This window comes from Coregonus lavaretus (assembly GCF_964263955.1).
Source record: "Coregonus lavaretus genome assembly, contig: HAP1_SCAFFOLD_69, whole genome shotgun sequence".
Classification (NCBI taxonomy): Eukaryota; Metazoa; Chordata; class Actinopteri; order Salmoniformes; family Salmonidae; genus Coregonus; species Coregonus lavaretus.
The window spans coordinates 1,516,995-1,540,150 of NW_028158220.1; the positions used below are offsets into that span (position 1 = coordinate 1,516,995).

At 40.3% G+C, this 23,156-nt stretch overlaps 2 protein-coding genes across 2 annotated transcripts in view; both read right to left on the reverse strand.

The window, feature by feature from the left end:
• Window positions 1–1,756: 1,756 nt before the first annotated feature.
• Window positions 1,757–23,156, reverse strand: part of LOC311124275 (uncharacterized protein) — a gene marked incomplete at its 5' end in the record, with an annotated part of 339,652 nt that continues 318,252 nt past the window's right edge. Inside the window, one exon of the mRNA XM_084198444.1 lies at window positions 1,757–2,991. Coding sequence (XP_084054570.1) covers window positions 2,147–2,991 — 845 coding nt within the window. The 3' untranslated portion in view covers window positions 1,757–2,146. The remainder of the gene's footprint in view (window positions 2,992–23,156) is intronic.
• LOC311124294 (uncharacterized protein) lies at window positions 5,330–19,001 on the reverse strand. The gene is made up of 2 exons (XM_084198462.1): window positions 18,429–19,001; window positions 5,330–6,706 (listed from the first exon to the last, which is right to left on the reverse strand). The coding sequence occupies exons 1-2, from the start codon at window positions 18,751–18,753 to the stop codon at window positions 5,859–5,861; spliced, it is 1,173 nt and encodes a 390-aa protein (XP_084054588.1). The 5' UTR covers window positions 18,754–19,001; the 3' UTR covers window positions 5,330–5,858.

Sequence of the window (23,156 nt, forward strand, 5' to 3'; positions counted from 1 at the left end):
AGTACAAACAGTTATGTTTTTACATGTTTATTAACTTATTTCTGGATATCTTCTAAACTACCCACAATGCACAATTTTACAACGTCAAATTGATCTACTCTGTGCTGCCGAGTTCGTATGCTAGCTCGGTAGCTAGCTCAAGCTGGCTAATGTTAGCCACACCTCATGCTCTCCACGGACTGTGTGTCCAAAGATTTTTTATAACTAACCCAAGATAGACCAGAGCCTGTCGTTTCCAATGGGAGCAAATTAATCATAGTGGGCAGAACAAGCAAGGAGGTGGGCAGAGCCAAGCAGGAGCAAGAGAGCTCCTATTGGCCCGTTCTAGCATGTCTTTGCATATTTCCTTTAGGGAACGCCTACTTTGTGAAGATTGCCCATGTGCAATAACTCAATTCTCCCTTGCACTCCTTCTAAACAACGCAATTTTTAGAAACTTTGGCAAAGGGTAAAGTCTATTAAACGTAGTCCACTCTGTTTGTTACAGATTCTAGTTATGGAAACAGAAAACTGAGAAAATTAGCAGAACGTCTTCAAAATCCGTCTGTCTACTTGTTCTCCCACTGGGTTTCCTCTCAACACCATATTTGGTAGTGAGTGGAAACAACAGGATGCTTCACATTTATACATCAGGTGAAATATCTGGCTCATTGTTCTCATGACTATAACATTTGTTGGCCCCTTCAACCTTCAATTCTTGCACATTCTCACATAAAAAGTATATTTCAACACTGTCAGCTCAGGCAACATTGCCGCACTCCTAAACATGGAACCAATCAGAGGTCCCGTACATACCCCTCGTGATCAAGGCAGCCAATGGCCTGCATCTATCTACGATGTAACTACAGCCTCTTGTGAAAACTGCTGTTTGATGAAGAGAAACAGATATATCTAGCTCCCGAAGACTGAAATAAGATAAATATAATGTTTTCGAGTGCACTTGAAATATTCAGCATGCAATACATATTGTCTTGATAGTATGAAGAAGTAACTCCATGGACATTTTATCCAATTTATTGAAAGCTAGCCAATGTTACAGTTTGAATAGCCTAGCCAGCTACTGTAAATGTCAATTTGTGTTTCATTATCTAGCTATCTCTGTGTCAATGAATTACATTTTGAATCATGTTTTGTCATGATTATATATCTCATTTCAAGTAACTAGCTGCAGCCTTAAAGAAACATTCAAATCATATACTTTGCACAGAAACCCAAATAAAAGTATGTGAATATGTTCTAAAACTTTTGACCGGTACATACATACATACATACATATATACAATCTAGCTTGGGCGTGAACGTTATTTACAGTACCAGTCAAACGTTTGGACACACCTACTCATTCAAGGGATTTTCTTTATTTTTTACTATTTTCCACCATAATTTGCAAATAAATTCATAAAAAATCCTACAATGTGATTTTCTGGAATTTTTTTCTCAATTTGTCTGTCATAGTTGACGTGTACCTATGATGAAAATTACAGGCCTCTCTCATCTTTTTAAGTGGGAGAACTTGCACAATTGGTGGCTGACTAAATACTTTTTTCCCCCACTGTATATGTCCGAACTTAAGAACCAAATAGACTTCCCAAAAATAATATGGTATTTATTTTATTTTATTTCACCTTTTATTTAATCAGAGTCAATTTAGAACCAATGACAATCTGAATGAAGAAATACTAATTATATTCATCTATTTAATAATTAAAATTTTTGAAATATCCAAATTATATAGTGAAATTATTTAGGGGTTTACACTTGCATACAATCAATCTTAAGTTCATAATCAAAACATAATATATATATTTTTAACTTGTTGAATCTGATTTTAGACATGATCTTGTCTAGAGCTGGAAAAAAATGTTGACCTATTTTTCAGTATGATTTCATTCATACAATTAGATTTCATGTAGCATGAACAAAAACACAATTTCTCAATCAAAAACATAAGTCAGAACACAGCCTCTATTCTCTCATGTGATTTCAGGTCCTCTGACTGGGAAAATGTCTTTTTACAATGAGAGCAGTGGTATGTCTTCTCCTCCTGTGTATTAGTATGTTGGAAAGCCTTTTCTCCTGTATGTATTCTCTCATGCTTTTTCAGGCTCCCTAACCGGGTAAAGCTCTTTTCACATCGGGAACATTGTTAAGGCTTTTCTCCTGTGTGTATTCTCTCATGCGCTTTCAGGCTCCCTCGATGGGTAAACCTTGTTTCACAATGGGAACATTGGTAAGGCTTTTCTCCTGTGTGTATTCTCTCATGCGCTTTCAGGCTCCCTCGATGGGTAAACCTCTTTTCACAATGGGAACAGTGGTAAGCCTTTTCTCCTGTATGTATTCTCTCATGCTTTTTCAGGCTCCCTAAACGGGTAAAGCTCTTTTCACATCGGGAACATTGGTAAGGCTTTTCTCCTGTGTGTATTCTCTCATGCGCTTTCAGGCTCCCTCGATGGGTAAACCTCGTTTCACAATGGGAACAGTGGTAAGGCTTTTCTCCTGTGTGTCCCCTCTCATGTGTTTTCAGGCTCCCTAACTGAGTAAAACTCTTTCCACAGTGGGAACAGTGGTAAGGCTTCTCTCCAGAGTGTATTCTTGTATGTTTTTTCAGGTTTCCTAACCCAGTAAATATCTTATCACACTGAGAGCAGTGGTATGTCTTCCTATCTTCTGTGTGTATTTCTTCATGTTGTTTCAGGTACCGTAACTGGGTGAACTTCTTTCCACACAGGGAACATTGGAAAGGCTTTTCTCCTGAGTGTGTCCTCTCATGCTCTTTTAGGTTCCCTAACTTGGTAAAACTCTTTCCACAGTGAGAGCAATCGTAAGGGTTTTCTCCTGTGTGCGTTCTCTCATGTACTTTCAACTTCCTTAAACACTTAAAACTCTTTCCACAGTGGGAGCAGTGGTGTTGTCTCGCTGGTTTGGACGTCTCTGGGTCTGGTTCCCCTGAAGGACTCTTCCCGCTGTCAGAGTGAGAGTCTGGTCCCTCTCCTGCCAAAGACAAACAGAGTATTTAGTTAAATACTAAACAGAGAACTGAATTAAACCTCCATAAAATAAAACTGTCTTCCTGTGAGGCTAGATTCCTCAATAACCTGAAGTCAGTTTTCAGAACATTCAATAAAAACTTGGTGGCCGCCATAATAACAATAATAATAATGATAATGATCACAATGATAATAATGTAGAACATAAAATCTAATCTTGCTTTCACGTTTATAGACTGGGGGACACCTAGTCAGTTCTGAATGCATTCAACTGAAATGTGTTTTCTGCATTTAACCCAACCCCTCTGAATCAGAGAGGTGCGGGGGGCTGCCTTAATCGGTATCCATGTCATCGGCGCCCGGGGAACAGTGGGTTAACTGCCTTGCTCAGGGGAACAGTGGGTTAACTGCCTTGCTCAGGGGAACAGTGGGTTAACTGCCTTGCTCAGGGGAACAGTGGGTTAACTGCCTTGCTCAGGGGAACAGTGGGTTAACTGCCTTGCTCAGGGGAACAGTGGGTTAACTGCCTTGCTCAGGGGAACAGTGGGTTAACTGCCTTGCTCAGGGGAACAGTGGGTTAACTGCCTTGCTCAGGGGAACAGAGGGTTAACTGCCTTGCTCAGGGGAACAGTGGGTTAACTGCCTTGCTCAGGGGAACAGTGGGTTAACTGCCTCGCTCAGGGGAACAGAGGGTTAACTGCCTTGCTCAGGGGAACAGTGGGTTAACTGCCTTGCTCAGGGGAACAGTGGGTTAACTGCCTTGCTCAGGGGAACAGTGGGTTAACTGCCTTGCTCAGGGGAACAGTGGGTTAACTGCCTTGCTCAGGGGAACAGTGGGTTAACTGCCTTGCTCAGGGGAACAGTGGGTTAACTGCCTTGCTCAGGGGAACAGTGGGTTAACTGCCTTGCTCAGGGGAACAGTGGGTTAACTGCCTTGCTCAGGGGAACAGTGGGTTAACTGCCTTGCTCAGGGGAACAGTGGGTTAACTGCCTTGCTCAGGGGAACAGCGGGTTAACTGCCTTGCTCAGGGGAACAGTGGGTTAACTGCCTTGCTCAGGGGAACAGTGGGTTAACTGCCTTGCTCAGGGGAACAGTGGGTTAACTGCCTTGCTCAGGGGAACAGTGGGTTAACTGCCTTGCTCAGGGGAACAGTGGATTAACTGCCTTGCTCAGGGGAACAGTGGGTTAACTGCCTTGCTCAGGGGAACAGTGGGTTAACTGCCTTGCTCAGGGGAACAGTGGATTAACTGCCTTGCTCAGGGGAACAGTGGATTAACTGCCTTGCTCAGGGTAACAGTGGGTTAACTGCCTTGCTCAGGGGCAGAACGACAGATTTTTACCTTGTAAGCTTGGGGATTCGATACAGCAACCTTTCGGTTACTGGCACAACACTCTACCCGCCAGGCTAGATAATGTCATATTTATAGGCTGAGCACTCTATAATCATAGATAATGTCATGTTTATAGGCTGAGCAGAGCTCTATAATAATAGATCATGTTTATAGGCTGAACAGAGCTCTAAATAATAGATAATGTCATGTTTATAGGCTGAGCAGAGCTCTATAATAATAGATCATGTTTATAGGCTGAACATAGCTCTAAATAATAGATAATGTCATGTTTATAGGCTGATCAGAGCTCTATAATAATAGATAATGTCATGTTTATAGGCTGATCAGAGCTCTATAATAATAGATAATGTCATGTTTATAGGCTGAACAGAGCTCTATTATAATAGATCATGTCATGTTATAGGCTGATCAGAGCTCTATAATAATAATAGATAATGTCATGTTTATAGGCTGAGCAGAGCTCTATAATAATAGATAATGTCATGTTTATAGGCTGAGCAGAGCTCTATAATAATAGATAATGTCATGTTTATAGGCTGATCAGAGCTCTATAATAATAGATAATGTCATGTTTTAGGCTGAGCAGAGCTCTATAATAATAGATAATGTCATGTTTATAGGCTGAGCAGAGCTCTATAATAATAGATAATGTCATGTTTATAGGCTGATCAGAGCTCTATAATAATAGATAATGTCATGTTTTAGGCTGATCAGAGCTCTATAATAATAGATAATGTCATGTTTATAGGCTGATCAGAGCTCTATAATAATAGAATCATCTAATGACCATCTGACGGTTCATACAGTACTTGTATTCTATCAATCCAAATTATTAATAAAAATAGTAAATTGATTTTAGACATTCTTGAGAGGAAACTAAAACAAAAGTAAAAGGCTATTTTTCATATAAACATGATTTCATTACTAAAAATAAAGATAAAAAACACAAGTCAGAACACAGTAGTTTCCATCCATCTTTAGCTTGAAAACTAGAACACAGATGAAGTCAACGAAACACAATAACTAACTTAAAGAGGTTTCAAGGTTAAAATCAAGAAATACACATTGGATTCATCAATTTAATCATTTACATGTTTTAAATATCCAAATCATATAATGAACATCTGAGGGTTCATTCAGTACTTGCATTCCATCAATCCAAATTAAACTTTTTAAAATTGTAATTTGATTTTAGACGTGATCATGTCTCGAGAGGAAAAAATCCAAACAAAAGTAAGCCTATTTCTGAGTAAGATTTCAAATGTTTTACATTTTAGTCATTTTAGCAGATGCTCTTATCCAGAGCCTTACAGTTAGTGAGTCAATACATTTTCATACTGGCCCCCCCGTGGGAAAATAACCCACAACCCTGGCGTTGCAAGCGCCATGCTCTACCAACTGAGCTACAGGGGACAATATCATAAACAATGTGATTTCATTTAAAAATAAATAAATAAGTCAGAACACAGCCTCTCTATTCTGTCATGTGATTTAAGGTCCTCTGTCCAGGAAAGTATGTTAAGATTTCTCTCCAGAGTGGATTCTCTTCTTATGTTTGTTCAGGCTTCCTAACTGGGTAAAACTCTTTTCACAATGGGAGCAGTGGTGCGGTTTCTCCCCCGTGTGCGTCCTCTCATGTGATTTTAGGTAATGTGATCGTGAAAATCTCTTTCCACACTGGGAACATTGGAAAGGCTTTTCTTCTGTGTGTATTATTTTATGGTTGTTCAGGCTCCCTAACTGGGTAAAACGCTTTCCACACTGGGCGCAGTGGTAAGGCTTTTCTCCAGAGTGTATTCTCTTATGTTTGTTCAGGCACCCTAACTGGGTAAAACCCTTTCCACAATGGGAGCAATGGTGTGGTTTATCCCCCGTGTGTGTCCTCTCATGTGATTTTAGTTCCTGTGATCGTGAAAATCTTTTTCCACACTGGGAACATTGGAAAGGCTTTTCTCCTGTGTGTATTCCTTTATGCTTTTTCAGGTTCCCTAACAGGGTAAATCTCTTTCCACACTGGGAGCAGGGGTGTGGTTTCTCCCCAGTGTGTGTGCTACCATGTGATTTTAGGTGCTCTGATCGTGAAAATCTCTTTCCACACTGGGAACATTGGAAAGGCTTTTCTCCTGTGTGTATTCCTTTATGCTTTTTCAGGTTCCCTAACAGGGTAAATCTCTTTCCACACTGGGAGCAGGGGTGTGGTTTCTCCCATGTGTGTGTCCCCTCATGCTGTATAAGCTTCCATAACCACTTAAAACTCAAACTACACTGGGAGCAGTGGTGTCGTCTCACTGGTTTGGCCGTCTCTGGGTCTGGTTCCCCCGAAGAACTCTTCTTGCGTCTGTCAGAATGAGAGTCTGGTCGCTCTCCTGCCAAAGACAGAGTATTTAGTTAAACAGAGAGATATCTAAATGAAATCTCCTGCTCTTCTTCCTATGAGGTTTAATCCAGACTAGACCCCTCATTATAAAACCGTAAATGTGGATCTTGGATGCTGATTGGTTGATAGTCATGATTCATGGGTAATCCCTGTAAGATGGGTCTAGAATGGTAAATAAGGGGTTAAGTTAAGATGGGGCTAGAATGGTACATAAGGGGGTTAATTTAAGATGGGTCTAGAATGGTACATAAGGGGTTAAGTTAAGATGGGGCTAGAATGGTACATAAGGGTTAAGTTAAGATGGGTCTAGAATGGTACATAAGGGGTTAAGTTAAGGTGGGGCTAGAATGGTACATAAGGGGTTAATTTAAGATGGGGCTAGAATGGCACATAAGGGGTTAATTTAAGATGGGTCTAGAATGGTACATAAGGGGTTAATTTAAGATGGGTCTAGAATGGTACATAATGGGTTAAGTTAAGATGGGTCTAGAATGGTACATAAGGGGTTAAGTTAAGATGGGGCTAGAATGGTACATAAGGGGTTAATTTAAGATGGGTCTAGATTGGTACATAATGGGTTAAGTTAAGATGGGTCTAGAATGGTACATAATGGGTTAAGTTAAGATGGGTCTAGAATGGTACATAAGGGGTTAAGTTAAGATGGGGCTAGAATGGTACATAAGGGGTTAAGTTAAGATGGGTCTAGAATGGTACATAAGGGGTTAAGATAAGATGGGGCTAGAATGGTACATAAGGGGTTAAGTTAAGATGGGTCTAGAATGGTACATAAGGGGTTAAGTTAAGATGGGGCTAGAATGGTACATAAGGGGTTAAGATAAGATGGGGCTAGAATGGTACATAAGGGGTTAAGTTAAGATGGGGCTAGAATGGTACATAAGGGGTTAAGTTAAGATGGGGCTAGAATGGTACATAAGGGGTTAAGTTAAGATGGGTCTAGAATGGTACATAAGGGGTTAAGTTAAGATGGGGCTAGAATGGTACATAAGGGGTTAAGTTAAGATGGGTATAGAATGGTACATAAGGGGTTAAGTTAAGATGGGGCTAGAATGGTACATAAGGGGTTAAGTTAAGATGGGTCTAGAATGGTACATAAGGGGTTAAGTTAAGATGGGGCTAGAATGGTACATAAGGGGTTAAGTTAAGATGGGGCTAGAATGGTACATAAGGGGTTAAGTTAAGATGGGTCTAGAATGGTACATAAGGGGTTAAGTTAAGATGGGGCTAGAATGGTACATAAGGGGTTAAGATAAGATGGGGCTAGAATGGTACATAAGGGGTTAAGTTAAGATGGGGCTAGAATGGTACATAAGGGGTTAAGTTAAGATGGGGCTAGAATGGTACATAAGGGGTTAAGTTAAGATGGGTCTTCAGTTGAACAGTGATTAGAACAGGTGATAGATCCAGTGATGTATTTGATCATGTGATCCAGCACCAGCCAAGCGAGCCTCCCTGTTTAGCGTGAATGAAGTGAGTTGGGAACAACAATGTAAATTGTCTTAGAAGTCAATTTCACATAAAAACGTTATTTACATTGTAGTCACTGGCCCCCCGTGGGAATCGAACCCACAACCCTGGCGTTGCAAACGCCATGCTCTACCAACTGAGCTATGTCTGAACTCAGAATAAAATATGCTTCACAAAAATAACATGCTCGCTGTGGTAGAGGTTTTATTTTGAAAAGGCAATTTTCTGCATTTATCAGAATCAGCCATCAGTCCGTAAACAGGACTACTAGAAACATTTTATATAAATGCTTATTGTGTATAACGTTGGACGGAAACTGTTTATTTGTATACGGAATGTCCCTTTATTTGTCATGACTGATTTCAAGATTTTTATAATTTTCATAATATTTGTACCTTTATACCATCAATATCAATGGCGGAGACGCATAGAGATGGCAGCCCTCTGCACTTACCACTAATTCCTTTTTTTGCTAAGTTGGCCGTATTGTACATTCCTCCACGTTACTCCTTTTTTAGTGTCGTCATTAACTATTTTAGCTTCAAGACGCCCCAAAAATAAAGAAGTAAAAAAAGATTATTGTGCTGATTTATTGGCACATTGAATTGTAGTTTACAAACTCAGTGGAAAAAAACAATGACGTCATATCTGAATTCTGCCATCTTTATGTTTGCCATTGGAATCTGTCAATGCTTACCTGGATAAATGCTTGCTTTACCATTAAACAGTTAAGGAACTGTGTGACAAACCCTTGACATTTTTAGTATAATAAATTGAAATGTTTGTTTTTTTGGAGACTTCAGAAATAAGTTGAAACAGTCCACGTGTTGAATTTCATTTGATATAATTCCCCAGAATCTAAATAGTTCCAGAATCTGTATAGTTCCAGAATCTAAATAGTTCCAGAATCTGAATAGTTCCAGAATCTGAATAGTTCCAGAATCTGTATAGGTCCAGAATCTGTATAGATCCAGAATCTGAATAGTTCCAGAATCTGTATAGTTCCAGAAACTAAATAGTTCCATAATCTGAATAGTTCCAGAATCTGAATAGTTCCAGAATCTGAATAGATCCAGAATCTGAATAGTTCCAGAATCTGTATAGTTCCAGAATCTGTATAGTTCCAGAATCTGTATAGTTCCAGAATCTGAATAGTTCCAGAATCTGTATAGATCCAGAATCTGTATAGTTCCAGAATCTGTATAGTTCCAGAATCTGTATAGATCCAGAATCTGAATAGTTCCAGAATCTGTATAGTTCCAGAAACTAAATAGTTCCATAATCTGAATAGTTCCAGAATCTGAATAGTTCCAGAATCTGAATAGATCCAGAATCTGAATAGTTCCAGAATCTGTATAGTTCCAGAATCTGTATAGTTCCAGAATCTAAATAGTTCCAGAATCTAAATAGTTCCAGAATCTAAATAGTTCCAGAATCTGTATAGTTCCAGAATCTGTATAGTTCCAGAATCTAAATAGTTCCAGAATCTAAATAGTTCCAGAATCTAAATAGTTCCAGAATCTGTATAGTTCCAGAATCTGTATAGTTCCAGAATCTAAATAGTTCCAGAATCTAAATAGTTCCAGAATCTGTATAGTTCCAGAATCTGTATAGTTCCAGAATCTGTATATTTCCAGAATATGAATAGTTCCAGAATCGGAATAGTTCCAGAATATGTATAGTTCCAGAATCTGAATAGTTCCAGAATTGGAATAGTTCAAGAATATTAATAGTTCCAGAATCGGAATAGTTCCAGAATCGTAATAGTTCCAGAATCGTAATAGTTCCAGAATCTAAATAGTTCCAGAATCAGAATAGTTCCAGAATCGGAATAGTTCCAGAATCGGAATAGTTCCAGAATCTAAATAGTTCCAGAATCTAAATAGTTCCAGAATCGGAATAGTTCCAGAATATGAATAGTTCCAGAATCGGAATAGTTCCAGAATCTAAATAGTTCCAGAATCGGAATAGTTCCAGAATATGAATAGTTCCAGAATCTAAATAATTCCAGAATCTAAATAGTTCCAGAATCTAAATAGTTCCAGAATCTAAATAGTTCCAGAATCTGAATAGTTCCAGAATCTGAATAGTTCCATTCCTGATATTACTGCCAGTGTTTTATAATGGTTTCCCACCATGATATTGTGATATGTATTCATTTCAGTCATAAACCAGTTCTTTATGATGCAAAAAGGGTTTTGATTCATTTTGTTGAACATTTTTCGTTGGCTAAATTAAGTTCGAACTGTCTTTTTAATTTTGTGCTATATTTAGTTAGAGATAGGTAAAAAACATGCCTGTTGTAAAATAAATAGCAGTAGCCTATTGCTGTCATTTGTTGGGTACGGTAGGCACTAACCTTTGTTGGTAATTTTCACAATATAAGCCTGTTCAAAACTTGTGTGAAGGTTTAAACCAGTTCTTTAAATAGGCTATGCAACAAGTGTTTTGTTTTATTCTGTTGAGCCATTTTCTTTGGCCTTATTACGTTACTGTTGTGTTTGAATTGAATAATTCAATTTAATATAATTAACTAATTAACTGTTGTGTTTGAATTTAATAATTCAATTTAATAGAATGAACTAATTAACTGTTGTGTTTGAATTTAATAATTCAATTTAATAGAATGAACTAATTAACTGTTGTGTTTGAATGTAATAATTAAATTTAATAGAATTACCAGTAGGCCTATGGGGTTACTCACACGTAAACCACGGAAACAGAAAAAGGCAGAGATGCTAAACTTAATTGAATGCCGCAATATAAAATAACCTGGTCATATTTTCCCCATAAACAATGGCTTGACTTAGGCCTTCGTTTGATTTCACCCAAATAAAGTAAATAAACTTTTGTTAAGGTTTGGCTATTATTATTATTATTATATATTAGTATATTATTATTATTTATTGGGCTTAGCGTTCCAACTGACTCCGACAGTTGAACTTGAGGTGAGGAAGAGTGTTTCAGGCCTACCAGAGTTACTCCTTTAATATAACAATATAATGCTTTTAAAAAATATATATATTCTTGATCGAAAATGTACGAATAAGCCTCCTTCTATACGCCTATATCGGTATAGCAGTAGTAGCCTATCTGAACTGTGCTAATTAGCCTCCTTCTATAGGCCTATATCTGTATAGCAGTAGTAGCCTATCTGAACTGGGCTAATTAGCCTCCTTCTATACACCTATATCTGTATAGCAGTAGTAGCCTATCTGAACTGGGCTAATTAGCCTCCTTCTATAGGCCTATATCTGTTTAGCAGTAGTAGCCTATCTGAACTGGGCTAATTAGCCTCCTTCTATAGGCCTATATCTGTATAGCAGTAGTAGCCTATCTGAACTGGGCTAATTAGCCTCCTTCTATACGCCTATATCTGTAGAGCAGTAGTAGCCTATCTGAACTGGGCTAATTAGCCTCCTTCTATACGCCTATATCTGTAGAGCAGTAGTAGCCTATCTGAACTGGGCTAATTAGCCTCCTTCTATACGCCTATATCTGTATAGCAGTAGTAGCCTATCTGAACTGGGCTAATTAGCCTCCTTCTATAGGCCTATATCTGTATAGCAGTAGTAGCCTATCTGAACTGTGCTAATTAGCCTCCTTCTATAGGCCTATATCTGTTTAGCAGTAGTAGCCCATCTGAACTGTGCTAATTAGCCTCCTTCTATAGGCCTATATCTGTTTAGCAGTAGTAGCCTATCTGAACTGGGCTAATTAGCCTCCTTCTATAGGCCTATATCTGTATAGCAGTAGTAGCCTATCTGAACTGGGCTAATTAGCCTCCTTCTATACGCCTATATCTGTAGAGCAGTAGTAGCCTATCTGAACTGGGCTAATTAGCCTCCTTCTATACGCCTATATCTGTAGAGCAGTAGTAGCCCATCTGAACTGGGCTAATTAGCCTCCTTCTATAGGCCTATATCTGTTTAGCAGTAGTAGCCCATCTGAACTGTGCTAATTAGCCTCCTTCTATAGGCCTATATCTGTATAGCGGTAGTAGCCTATCTGAACTGGGCTAATTAGCCTCCTTCTATAGGCCTATATCTGTATAGCGGTAGTAGCCTATCTGAACTGGGCTAATTAGCCTCCTTCTATACGCCTATATCTGTATAGCAGTAGTAGCCTATCTGAACTGGGCTAATTAGCCTCCTTCTATACGCCTATATCTGTATAGCGGTAGTAGCCTATCTGAACTGGGCTAATTAGCCTCCTTCTATACGCCTATATCTGTATAGCAGTAGTAGCCTATCTGAACTGGGCTAATTAGCCTCCTTCTATAGGCCTATATCTGTATAGCGGTAGTAGCCTATCTGAACTGGGCTAATTAGCCTCCTTCTATACGCCTATATCTGTAGAGCAGTAGTAGCCTATCTGAACTGGGCTAATTAGCCTCCTTCTATACGCCTATATATATATAGCAGTAGTAGCCTATCTGAACTGGGCTAATTAGCCTCCTTCTATACGCCTATACAGTGGGGAAAAAAAGTATTTAGTCAGCCACCAATTGTGAAAGTTCTCCCACTTAAAAAGATGAGAGAGGCCTGTAATTTTCATCATAGGTACACGTCAACTATGACAGACAAAATGAGGAAAAAAAATCCAGAAAATCACATTGTAGGATTTTTTATGAATTTATTTGCAAATTATGGTGGAAAATAAGTATTTGGTCAATAACAAAAGTTTCTCAATACTTTGTTATATACCCTTTGTTGGCAATGACACAGGTCAAACGTTTTCTGTAAGTCTTCACAAGGTTTTCACACAAGGTATTTTGGCCCTTTCTCCATGCAGATCTCCTCTAGAGCGTGATGTTTTGGGGCTGTCGCTGGGCAACACGGACTTTCAACTCCCTCCAAAGATTTTCTATGGGGTTGAGATCTGGAGACTGGCTAGGCCATTCCAGGACCTTGAAATGCTTCTTACGAAGCCACTCCTTCGTTGCCCGGGCGGTGTGTTTGGGATCATTGTCATACTGAAAGACCCAGCCACGTTTCATCTTCAATGCCCTTGCTGATGGAAGGAGGTTTTCACTCAAAATCTCATGATACATGGCCCCATTCATTCTTTCCTTTACACGGATCAGTCGTCCTGGTCCCTTTGCAGAAAAACAGCCCCAAAGCATGATGTTTCCACCCCCATGCTTCACAGTAGGTATGGTGTTCTTTGGATGCAACTCAGCATTCTTTGTCCTCGAAACACGACGAGTTGAGTTTTGACCAAAAAGTTATATTTTGGTTTCATCTGACCATATGACATTCTCCCAATCCTCTTCTGGATCATCCAAATGCACTCTAGCACGGGCCTGGACATGTACTGGCTTAAGCAGGGGGACACGTCTGGCACTGCAGGATTTAAGTCCCTGGCGGCGTAGTGTGTTACTGATGGTAGGCTTTGTTACTTTGGTCCCAGCTCTCTGCAGGTCATTCACTAGGTCCCCCCGTGTGGTTCTGGGATTTTTGCTCACCGGTCTTGTGATCATTTTGACCCCACGGGGTGAGATCTTGCGTGGAGCCCCAGATCGAGGGAGATTATCAGTGGTCTTGTATGCCTTCCATTTCCTAATAATTGCTCCCACAGTTGATTTCTTCAAACCAAGCTGCTTACCTATTGCAGATTCAGTCTTCCCAGCCTGGTGCAGGTCTACAATTTTGTTTCTGGTGTCCTTTGACAGCTCTTTGGTCTTGGCCATAGTGGAGTTTGGAGTGTGACTGTTTGAGGTTGTGGACAGGTGTCTTTTATACTGATAACAAGTTCAAACAGGTGCCATTAATACAGGTAACGAGTGGAGGACATAGGAGCCTCTTAAAGAAGAAGTTACAGGTCTGTGAGAGCCAGAAATCTTGCTTGTTTGTAGGTGACCAAATACTTATTTTCCACCATAATTTGCAAATAAATTCCTTAAAAATCCTACAATGTGATTTTCTGGAATTTTTTTCCACAATTTGTCTCTCATATTTGACGTGTACCTATGATGAAAATTACAGGCCTCTCTCATCTTTTTAAGTGGGAGAACTTGCACAATTGGTGGCTGACTAAATACTTTTTTTCCCCACTGTATCTGTAGAGCGGTAGTAGTCTATATGAACTGGGCTAATTAGCCTCCTTCTATACGCCTATATCTGTATAGCAGTAGTAGCCTATCTGAACTGTGAGGTGGACAATTGTTATTTTAGGAAAGTAAAAAAACGAATAAAACAATAGACTGTAAAGCTTTGAATATGCTACACATCGAAACAACAAATATATATGTTTTTCTAATTTGTTATAGGCTGTTTTTAAAAACACGTACAGTGGGGAGAACAAGCCGATTTTGCAGGTTTTCCTACTTACAAAGCATGTAGAAGTCTGTCATTTTTATCATAGGTACACTTCAACTGTGAGAGACGGAATCTAAAACAAAAATCCATAAAATCACATTGTATGATTTTTAAGTAATTCGTTTGCATTTTATTGCATGACATAAGTATTTGATCACCTACCAACCAGTAAGAATTCCGGCTCTCACAGACCTGTTCGTTTTTCTTTAAGAAGCCCTCCTGTTCTCCACTCATTACCTGTATTAACTGCACCTGTTTGAACTCGTTACCTGTATAACAGACACCTGTCCACACACTCAATCAAACAGACTCCAACCTCTCTACAATGGCCAAGACCAGAGAGCTGTGTAAGGACATCAGGGATAAAATTGTAGACCTGCACAAGGCTGGGATGGGCTACAGGACAATAGGCAAGCAGCTTGGTGAGAAGGCAACAACTGTTGGCGCAATTATTAGAAAATGGAAGAAGTTCAAGATGACGGTCAATCACCCTCGGTCTGGGGCTCCATGCAAGATCTCACCTCGTGGGGCATCAATGATCATGAGGAAGGAGAGGGATCAGCCCAGAACTACTCGGCAGGACCTGGTCAATGACCTGAAGAGAGCTGGGACCACAGTCTCAAAGAAATCCATTAGTAACACACTACGCCGTCATGGATTAAAATCCTGCAGCGCACGCAAGATCCCCCTGCTCAAGCCAGCGCATGTCCAGGCCCGTCTGAAGTTTGCCAATGACCATCTGGATGATCTATTAAGTTCTGCTTTTATGATGTATCAAATACTTATGTCATGCAATAAAATGCAAATTAATTACTTAAAAATCATACAATGTGATTTTCTGGATTTTTGTTTTAGATTCCGTCTCTCACAGTTGAAGTGTACCTATGATAAAAATTACAGACCTCTACATGCTTTGTAAGTAGGAAAACCTGCAAAATCCCCTCTTTCTACTCTCTGATCTGAATGGGTCTCTCGGTTCCGAACCACCACGGGTCTGTTTGGGTCTGTTTCTCACGTGCGTTTTACTGTCCTCGGGTCCATTCAGAACGGGTCTCTGTTTTTTAAAAATGGTATTTATGCATATCGGGTCGGAAAGCCACGGATCCATTTCGGAACGGGTCCTACGTTTTGGACCCGTGAATCTCTCTACTTGGGATATTTTTTTAAATATATACTTTATGTTTTGGAAATATTTTATTGTCTTTTTCTGACTACAACGACTTACTTAGACAAAGACAATAGACAACTTAACATTTACTACATTATTTCTACAAACATTAATGACATCACCTGCTCAGACCCACATGTTCCCACCATATCCACCCATCCTGTCTGGCTCTCAATCTGATTTTCTCTCCTTCCTCATCCTTTGAATATCTCCAGTGCTTGTAATATTTTATGCCATATGGCTTCAAATTGAACTATTTTGTTTCTCTCTGTGTAGCCCACATTTTGTTCAATATTTAGATAATAATGCATTTGATTCATCCACTGTCTTAACGATGGAGGGTCATTTGATTCATCCACTGTCTTAACGATGTAGGGTCATTTGAATCATCCACTGTCTTAACGATGGAGGGTCATTTGATTCATCCACTGTCTTAACGATGGAGGGTCATTTGATTCATCCACTGTCTTAACGATGGAGGGTCATTTGATTCATCCACTGTCTTAACGATGGAGGGTCATTTGACTCATCCACTGTCTTAACGATGGAGGGTCATTTGATTCATCCACTGTCTTAACGATGGAGGGTCATTTGACTCATCCACTGTCTTAACGATGGAGGGTCATTTGATTCATCCACTGTCTTAACGATGGAGGGTCATTTGATTCATCCACTGTCTTAACGATGGAGGGTCATTTGATTCATCCACTGTCTTAACAATGGAGGGTCATTTGATTCATCCACTGTCTTAACGATGGAGGGTCATTTGAATTCCAGTTAAGCAAAAGTTATTTCCAAACGATTGACGAGAAAATTACGGTCTAGCTCATTGGGTGTCTCACCGCACCCCTGTATGCCATGTCTTGAAATATGAAGACAGACGGATAAAAAGTTAATTTATATTGTAAAACTTCTGACAGACAACTATCTAACTCCGCCCATAACTTTTGGACTTTATAGCGCTCCCAGAAGGCATGAATCATGGAGTCACTGTTCGTCTTTCACTTAAGATATGACTCTGTTGTGCTGTAAAATGTGATCCTTGCGACATGGGGCCGTGCATAATCATGCTGAAACATGAGGTGATGGCGGCAGATGAATGGCACGACAATGGGCCTCAGGATCTTGTCACGGTATCGCTGTGCATTCAAATTGCCATTGATAAAATGCAATTCCATGACATCAGCAAACCGCTCGCCCAAACGACACCATACACGCTACACTGTCTGCCATCTTCCCGGTACAGTTGAAACCTGGAATTTATCCGTGAACAGCACACTTCTCCAGCGTGCCAGTGGCCAGTGAAGATGAGCTTTTGCCCACTGAAGTAGGTTACGACGCTGAACTGCAGTCAGGTCAAGACCCTGGTGAGGATGACGAGCACGCAGATGAGCTTCCCTGAGACGGTTTCTGACAGTTTGTGCAGAAATTTTTGGGTTGTGCAATCCCACGGTTTCATCAGCTGTCCGGGTGGCTGGTCTCAGACGATCCCACAGGTAAAGAAGCTGGATGTGGAGGTCCTGGGCTGGCGTGGTTACGGTTGTATGCGGTTGTGAGGCCGGTTGGATGTACTGCCAAATTCTCTAAAACGACGTTGGAGGTGGTTTATCGTAGAGAAATGAGCATTCAATTTTCTGGCCAAAAAAAGAAATACTACCGATTTCGTAGTAGTTCCATTCTGAAGAAAACAATTTTTTTGTTCATTCCGTTCTACTGAACTGACCAGCAAAATAAAGTTCTGAACCGGTTCGAACCCCCCAAAAATGTGTATATATTTTCTTTCGGTTACTTTTCAAACCTCTAAAATATACATATTTTTATACATTTAGCTCGACATAAAATGTATTCACCAATCAGTGTGGATAGAGCAGCTTGCTATGGAGCAGGTAAGCTATTTCATCTGTATGGGAAAGTCGTTAAGAGCATAGTTTAGAGCATGGTTTAACCCCAATGAAAGACACACAATGTGCTGCCAGTCACTATGGACAGACCAGTGTAGGCCGCGAGATGCGACTGAAACTTTGCAGGTGGGGAGAGAGCGAGAGAGGATGGAGGAAGCTTGGCTTGAAGCGCTGGGCACCTTGTTATTACATGTATTATCTGAATTAGGCCCACAGAATTATACCTACAGAGGAGCGGCTTCTATGGAGGAACTTTGAAAGTCTTTGGTGGCTTGACGTTGGACCAGAGCTAACGTTAGCTAGCTAGCTAACACGCTTGTGTGTGCAGAGCAGCACTAGAATTAAAAACACGTCTTAGCTTTTAGTAGATAATAAATCCACTGTGAAACGTTAAACTTTTTCTGTTAAGCATACATTCTAGGTGAAACATCTGAGTCTCAGCGCAATTCCGTTACGGTGGAAGTGCCCTCATCTAATCAAGGTATATAAGTGTTTAGTTTTTCATTAAATCACAACAACAACAACAAAAGAGTTTCCACTTTGACAGAGTATTTTGTGTAGATCGTTGACAAAAAAATACAATTAGATCCAATTTAACCCCATTTTGTAACACAAAATGTGATTAAATCCAAGAGGGGGGGTAGACTGTATGTGCCCTGAACAAATATAGACTTGGTCCATTAACGTTTTGTTGGCCGCCCCCCACTCTTTGTAGATTTAACAATTCCTACAGAACAACCGATTAAAGTGTAGACCTTAATTAGAATGGCCCTTTAAAACCACACATCGGTTCAACAACTGCAGAATTTGTGCCCCTGTTTTTAAGATATTACTCACTGTTGTTTATCAGATCTCCAGTCTCTTCTTCTTCTTCTTCTTCCAATGTGACAGTAATCTCCCCCTCCTCCTTCACTCCAAAAACTGCATCCTCCACTTTCGTGTCTTCCTCCTCTTTCACTGTAACATCCTCCTCCTCTTTCACTCTAAAAGCTTCTTCATCTTCGGTCAATTTAACGTCTTTCTCTTCTTCTTTCACGGTAACAGCTTCACCCTCTACTTGTTTTTGTATTGTAACATCCTCCTCCTCTTTCACTAGAGCTTCTTTCTCCGTCCAGCAGACCTCCTCTTCTTTAGCAGGAGGAGAGTAGCTTAGTGAGCTCATGGTCGGGGATGTTAGCTAGATAGCCAGTTAGCATTAGTGACTAGGCTACTGCTAATTTACCCAGCCAGCTAGCTGACTAACAACAACGTAAATATTAAATAGGGTAACTAGCAAGTAGATACGACAAGTGTGTTTAAAACACAGTGGCTAATATACACCGAAAGAGTTTAAAGAGCTTCAATGTTTTTTTGGCTATGAAGCGACGGAGGTGATTGACTAGCTGTTGTTGTTGAAGAAGCGTCCCGTCCACTAGATTATACGTCACACTGGCAGCATAGCCTGAAACAGGCACATCGCCATCTGCTGGGTGGGAAGGGTAACACAGTCAAGGGAAATGTTCATTTTATTTTGAGACAAAAAAGTAGATTTTTTCATTTATTTCATTAAATAATATTATATTGAGACGTACAAAGAGAAGCATGTGTTGATTAATGAATATCTTTAATGAGTGAGAATTTAAAACAACCAACCATACTAAGGCAGCTAGGTCCAAACTGCTCCTACATGGTGTACCAGTACTGAGTAGGTCCAACCTGCTCCTACATGGTGTACCAGTACTGAGTAGGTCCAAACTGCTCCTACATGGTGTACCAGTACTGAGTAGGTCCAAACTGCTCCTACATGGTGTACCAGTACTGAGTAGGTCCAAACTGCTCCTACATGGTGTACCAGTACTGAGTAGGTCCAAACTGCTCCTACATGGTGTAACAGTACTGAGTAGGTCCAAACTGCTCCTACATGGTGTACCAGTACTGAGTAGGTCCAAACTGCTCCTACATGGTGTATCGGTACTGAGTAGGTCCAAACTGCTCCTACATGGTGTACCGGTACTGAGTAGGTCCAAACTGCTCCTACATGGTGTACCAGTACTGAGTAGGTCCAAACTGCTCCTACATGGTGTACCAGTACTGAGTAGGTCCAACCTGCTCCTACATGGTGTACCAGTACTGAGTAGGTCCAAACTGCTCCTACATGGTGTACCGGTACTGAGTAGGTCCAAACTGCTCCTACACGGTGTACCGGTACTGAGTAGGTCCAAACTGCGCCTACACGGTGTACCAGTACTGAGTAGGTCCAAACTGCTCCTACATGGTGTACCAGTACTGAGTAGGTCCAAACTGCTCCTACACGGTGTACCAGTACTGAGTAGGTCCAAACTGCTCCTACACGGTGTACCAGTACTGAGTAGGTCCAAACTGCTCCTACACGGTGTACCAGTACTGAGTAGGTCCAACCTGCTCCTACATGGTGTACCAGTACTGAGTAGGTCCAAACTGCTCCTACATGGTGTAACAGTACTGAGTAGGTCTAAACTGTTTAGGACAAGTCTCTGAATGTCTTTGAATGGCCCAGCCAGAGCCCAGAAATGAACCCGATCTAACATCTCTGGAGAGACCTGAAAATAGCTGTGCAGCGACTCTCCCCATTCAACCTGACAGAGCTTGAGAGGATCTGCAGAGAAGAATGTGAGAAACTCCAAATACAGGTGTTCCAAGCTTGTAGCGTCATACCCAAGAAGACTCGAGGCTGTAATCGCTGCCAAAGGTGCTTCAACAAAGATCTCTCCAGAGATGTTCGATCAGGTTCAAGTCCGGGCTCTGGCTGGGCCACTCAAGGACATTCTGCCAAGGACAGCTGCCAAGCTCAACACTGACCCAGACACTAACTAATTTGCATGAGTATCAATGAGAGTGATCCCGGACGAGCCCCCACTTTATGTTACGAACCCCGTGGCTTTAAACGTCTAGGGTGGATGGACATGAGACCCGTAACATAATTCATGCAAATTATAAGCGTGACATGGAACAGTGAGAAATAAAACTACACGACAACCATAAACTACCGTCAAACATAAAAGGTTTATTGTTGAACACACGGTAAAGGTTTGGGAAAAAGGGCTGAGCAGGACCCAAGAAATGAAACAATAGTGTAAAACACCTCTAAACTGATCTTGCCTGCCTCAAGAACCGCTAAGCTACTGCTACTCATACAAAAATACAGTGGGTGGTCCGCTCAGGTCTAACTAGTGTTTTTAGACAGTTTTCTTCCTACGGGTAATGTATGCCCAAGGGCAACTTGCCTAAATTCCCCTTTTCCCAGAAACACACAAAGTTACCAAACAGAGTAACCAGCAAATGAGTGAGTAAACAAAACACAGGACACCACAGTATCCATATTTTTTTTTTTTTTTTTTTTTTCTCACATACGGAAATACTCACATACGGAAATAGTCTCTAACAAAAAAACAACTGACCGGCTTTTAAACAATGGGATGTGTGATGGAAAAACCAGCTACAGGTGGTGCAATGCAGAGAAATGTTCACTGATTGGTCCACCTTAGCAATCAGCAAACACCTCAACGACCACCAATCAGGAACATACAGGACACCTGTGATTAGGTCAGAAGGAGAGGAAAAACACAAAAAGACACAGGATACCTGTATCCGTAACAACTAACAAGGGAAAACACATGAACTAATAGTACAGGTAGATAGCAATAAAACACGATGCTACAGAGACACAGAATAGGTTAGAGGAAAAACAAAAAAGAACTGGAGGAACTTATTCCGGAACTATCTGATGTTATCTATTAGACAGAGATAAAGCAAACTGGACGGAATATGGAGAAAAATGCACCAAACTCTTCCTGAATCTCCAACACAGAAAAAACGCTACCAAAAAGAATGAGCAGAAACTCGTTACTAAAGAATCTACGATTCTCCGAATGATATTTTAAGAGGTAACTAAATATTTTATTTTAAATATCTTTTATATTTTAAGCAGATGTTTTATTTTCCGTCTCATCTTCTGAACGATGATTACAGTAAAGGAATTTCTTTCCAAATAATTAAAAAAGGAAGATTAACAAATGCATAAAATGATCAGTGCGAAAGCCAAATGAGGAAGAATAACGTTTAAAGGCTATTAAATCCTATCAGTCTGGGAAAACCCCAGGGCACCAGGGCTTGATGGCACCAGGGCTTGATGGCACCAGGGCTTGATGGCACCAGGGCTAGATGGCACCAGGGCTTGATGGCACCAGGGCTTGATGGCACCAGGGCTAGATGGCACCAGGGCTTGATGGCACCAGGGCTTGATGGCACCAGGGCTTGATGGCACCAGGGCTTGATGGCATACCGGTAGAGGTATATCAAGCCTTTTTATATACTCAAAGCTCCTTTATTAGCTTGTTTTAACTCCTATAGAAATGGTAGTCTGACAGGTACTCAGCAGGAAGGTCTGATTTCACTATTAATAAAACAAGATCCAGATGGCAAAAATAAAGATCCAGTCCACCAAAAAAAAACTGGAGGCCAAAAATACTAGCGAAATGCACATAGCACTCAGAATTAAAAAGGTTTTTACCCAGGTATTGTTCATCCCGATCAGACAGGTTTTTTACATGGACGATACATTGGAGATAATATACGACAACTACTAGAAATAATAGAACATCATGAAACATCTAAGAAGCCAGGCCTGGTATTCATAGCGGATTCTGAAAAGGCCTTTGATAAAGTAAAAACTGGATTTTATATATAAATGCCTGGATTTTTTTTTTCAATTTCAGTGAGCATCTTTTAAAATGGGTAAAAGTAATGTATAGGAACCCCAGGTGTAAAATAGTAAATAGTGGCTACTTCGTTTTGTACTGTCAAGAGGAGTTAAACAAGGGTGTCCGCTGTCACCATATCTTAAAGCGTACCTATTTATATAATGAAAAAAAAAAAATTAAAATAGTGTATGCACTCACTAACTGTAAGTCACTCTGGATAAGAGCGTCTGCTAAATGACTAAAATGTCAAATGTAAAATCTATTCATCGAAATGCTAGCTATTAAAATCGTTCCACAAGGTTCGATTTTGGGTCCGGTACTGTTCAGTTTATATATGTTACCCCTTGGCAGCATTATCAGAAAGCACAGCATTGGTTTTCACTGCTACTCAGACGATACACAACTTTACATTTCTGTGTCTCCAGAGTATTTTAGCTCCACAGATAAATTATTAGACTGTATGACTGATTTAAATACTTGGATGGTTCACAACTTCCTCCAGCTAAATCAAGACAAGACTGAGGTAATTATTGTTGGAGCCAAAGCACAGAGAATCTAACCACATGTTAATTCACAGGCATAAAAACACCAGGTTATTTTAGTTTCTGAACTCAATTTTGAATCACACATTAGGAATGTGACCAAAATAGATTTTTACCACCTGAGGAACATTGCCAAGGTGCGGCCGTTTCTCTCTCAGGCTGATACAGAGAGACTCATCCATGCTTTTATTACAAGCAGGCTTGACTACTGTAATGCTCTCCTGTCTGGTCTACCCAAGAAAGCCATTGGTCAACTGCAAAACATACAGAATGCTGCAGCACGGGTACTGACCAAGACCAGACGG

What these genes read in the sequence shown, in the direction of transcription:
- LOC311124294 (XM_084198462.1), bottom strand. Translation starts at nt 18,753, where the DNA reads ATGAGCTCACTAAGCTACTCTCCTCCTGCTAAAGAAGAGGAGGTCTGC. An exon ending in TGGAGATCTGATAAACAACA is followed by an intron (nt 6,707 to 18,428) that starts GTGAGTAATATC and finishes TGTCTTTGGCAG; the next exon opens with GAGAGCGACCAGACTCTCAT.